Here is a 2,620-nt window from a genome sequence, read left to right as displayed (position 1 = left end):
ATAGGTCTTATTATCGGGAAAACACAGTAGGAGGAAAAGTAAGACCCAGATAAAGCATTCTAAGAAACTTATGAGGAAGAAGCTTTATTATATATTGTTTGTTCTTACTACCCCTCTTTATGCAGCTAGGTATCAGACTGGATAAGGAACTAGGCCTGGAGTTAGGAAGACTCATCTTACATCAGATATTTTCTGGCTGTGTGATGCTGGGCAAGTCACTTAACCCTGTTTGCCTCAGTTTCCTCATCTGTGAAATTAACTGGAGAAGGAAATGGCAAAACACTCCAGAATCTTTGCCAAGAAAACCTTACATGGGGCCACAATGAGTTGCACAGTCTGAACAACAACAAACCCCCTTAAACGATCACTAGCTTTTCTTATGGATCTAAAAACCAGTGAATGAGAGGAAATGATACTGCTAAGGAAGTTCTGAGAACTAACATTAAAAATATACATTGTGAGACTTGTCTTGCAAAATGTTAAGAGTCCAAGGTTTGGAGTCAACCTGGGCTCTGCCACTTACTTGATGACCTTGGGAAATAATTTAACCTCTCAAGGGCTAGGTTTCCCCACTAGTAAAATGAGGGGACTGGACTGAATGAAAGCTAAGGCCCCTTCCTGCTCTGAATCTAGGCTCCTGGTGCTTTTGAGACAGCACCAAGAAATAATGCCTACAGAGAAAAACTTCACAACCCCGCATTTCAAAAGACCCCAAGAGGCCTCCAATACAGGTGTCAATACATAAAAAATGGCTTAAAAATCTGGATAGCAACCACCTTCCGTACAGAAGCAAAAGGAAAACACATGAAAATGCCAACCGAGGATGGGAGTGAGGGGGAAAGAGGAGAATCCAGAGAAGTCTGGGACAAAACAAAAGTTCAGGCAGAGAGATGGATGAGGCTGAGGAAAGAGTAGGGAAAGAGATCAGGAGGACAGCACGGCCAAGTGTCAGTACAAGTGCCAAGGAGGACAGGGCAACTGGCACCCAGGAAGCAGCGGGCAGCAGAGGAATGGGGGCAGAGGACAAGCCCTAGTTAATGGTTAAAAGATGCTTTGGGAAGGTGCTGCCAACCTCCCATCCCAGTATTCATGACAGCCACAGGGAATGGGATGGAGGGGGGGGACCAAGTGCTCTCAAGAGGAAACGGGCGCTTTTCCAAGGGAAGCAGCAGAAAGAGGAGAGTGAGGCTAGGTGAAGGGACCATTGGGGGTAATGGTCAGCCTCCATCCCGAGGGCCAAAGTGAGCAGAGCAGGAGGCTAGTGAGAGAGAGAAGCGCAGAGGGAGAGTGGAGAGAGAGGAAAGGCAGAGACGGGACAGACCTGGAGAGTGGAGAAGGGGTGACAGAGGAAGCACTGAGGGGGCAGGGCAGAGGGAGGGGTCAAGGCAGGGAGAGGGGAAGCGTGGGGAGGGGAGGTCAGAGGCACAAGGGAGGGGCACAGCACGCAGGCAGGACAGGGCATGGAGGGCATCGGGGAAGGAGGGGAGCTATGGCTTCTCGGCAGGGCAGGCACAAAGGTCACCCCAACCCCAGCCCCCATCCCGAGGGCCGCCCGTGGTCACAGGCCGCCTCAGGTCGCTCCCCTCAGCTGACCCGGCGGGAGGGCAGGCTCCAGCGGCCGGCCGGGCGCTTACCCCTCGGGATGACGGCGGCGGCGGGGACGGCGTGGGGCAGGGCGAGGCGGACGGCCCCGCGTCCGCAGCAGCTCCTCAGTAAGATGGACGCCATGTGCCCGGCACTGACTCGCTCCGCTCTGTCGCGGGCTCCCTGGCTCCTCCCGGCTCCTCCACGGCAGCCCGGCCCGGCCCAGCCCGGCCTCGCAGGCTCGCGGCCTGCACGACGTACGCACCACGCACACACGCACGCACGCCGCCGGCGGCGGCGACGGCAGCCTCGGCCCACTAGCCGTTGGCTTGGAGCGTTTGGCGGCGGCCGCTCAGCTCGAGGCTTCGGCGCCGGCAGTCGCCATGTCCCGGCAGCGACGGACGTAGGGCGTGGGGTGGGGTGGGACGGGACGAGGGCACACCAGCACCCCCGCCCCCTCACCCCGCCCAGCCGCTCCCATTGGGCCCGACCAGTCTCGCTACGGACCCCCGGCTCCCCCCCCCCTTCCCGGCCTCGTGCCAGGTGAGGCGGGAAGCTGAGGTCCGACTGGCCGAAGGGGAAGACTACAAGTCCCGGCAGGCCACGGGCCAAGACCCAAGGCCTGCTGGAGGGAAGGCTCGAGCTGGCCGACCGCAATGAATTCTGGGGCTTGTAGTTTAAGTATAGGGCGCTAACTGAGCCAAATAAGAGTTAGGGTTTCAAGAAGAATGGGGTTCCCTGAAGGCGTCTTATCCAGGTAGACCTCATCCTAGCATGATGATTTAAGTAGTGCAATGCAGGTTTGTTTTTTTGTTTTGCCTTGTTTTGACCGGAGCTATATTTCATTGATGTAGGAAACTCTCCTCCCCTCCCCTCCCCTCCCCATGCAAATCCGTGCCTCCTCAGCTAGTCTCCGGCAGACTTGGTCTGGGGCCACTTACTCTGCTGGTGGGCGCACGCGCAGAGGGGCTACCACCCTAGTCTTCCTGACCTCTTACTGCAAGCCCAGCCTTCTATCCGCCGGGCCAGGCTGCAG

The 2,620-nt window shown here is 56.8% G+C and overlaps 1 protein-coding gene across 2 annotated transcripts in view; it reads right to left on the bottom strand.

Annotated features, from left to right (window-relative positions):
• LETM1 (leucine zipper and EF-hand containing transmembrane protein 1) overlaps positions 1-1,987 on the bottom strand; it is a 79,873-nt gene extending 77,886 nt beyond the window's left edge. The window contains exon 1 of one of the 2 annotated variants that reach the window (XM_069071161.1): positions 1,635-1,987. In XM_069071161.1, the coding sequence (XP_068927262.1) occupies positions 1,635-1,728 (94 nt within the window). In that variant the 5' untranslated portion in view covers positions 1,729-1,987. The remainder of the gene's footprint in view (positions 1-1,634) is intronic. The other variant, XM_069071152.1, reaches the window with a different exon arrangement.
• Positions 1,988-2,620: the final 633 nt, after the last annotated feature.

This window comes from Petaurus breviceps, unplaced genomic scaffold (assembly GCF_028583685.1).
Source record: "Petaurus breviceps papuanus isolate PSGF00001 unplaced genomic scaffold, PetGlider_PUasm1.0 140, whole genome shotgun sequence".
Lineage (NCBI taxonomy): Eukaryota > Metazoa > Chordata > Mammalia > Diprotodontia > Petauridae > Petaurus > Petaurus breviceps.
This window is presented reverse-complemented; position numbering and strand designations above follow the sequence as displayed.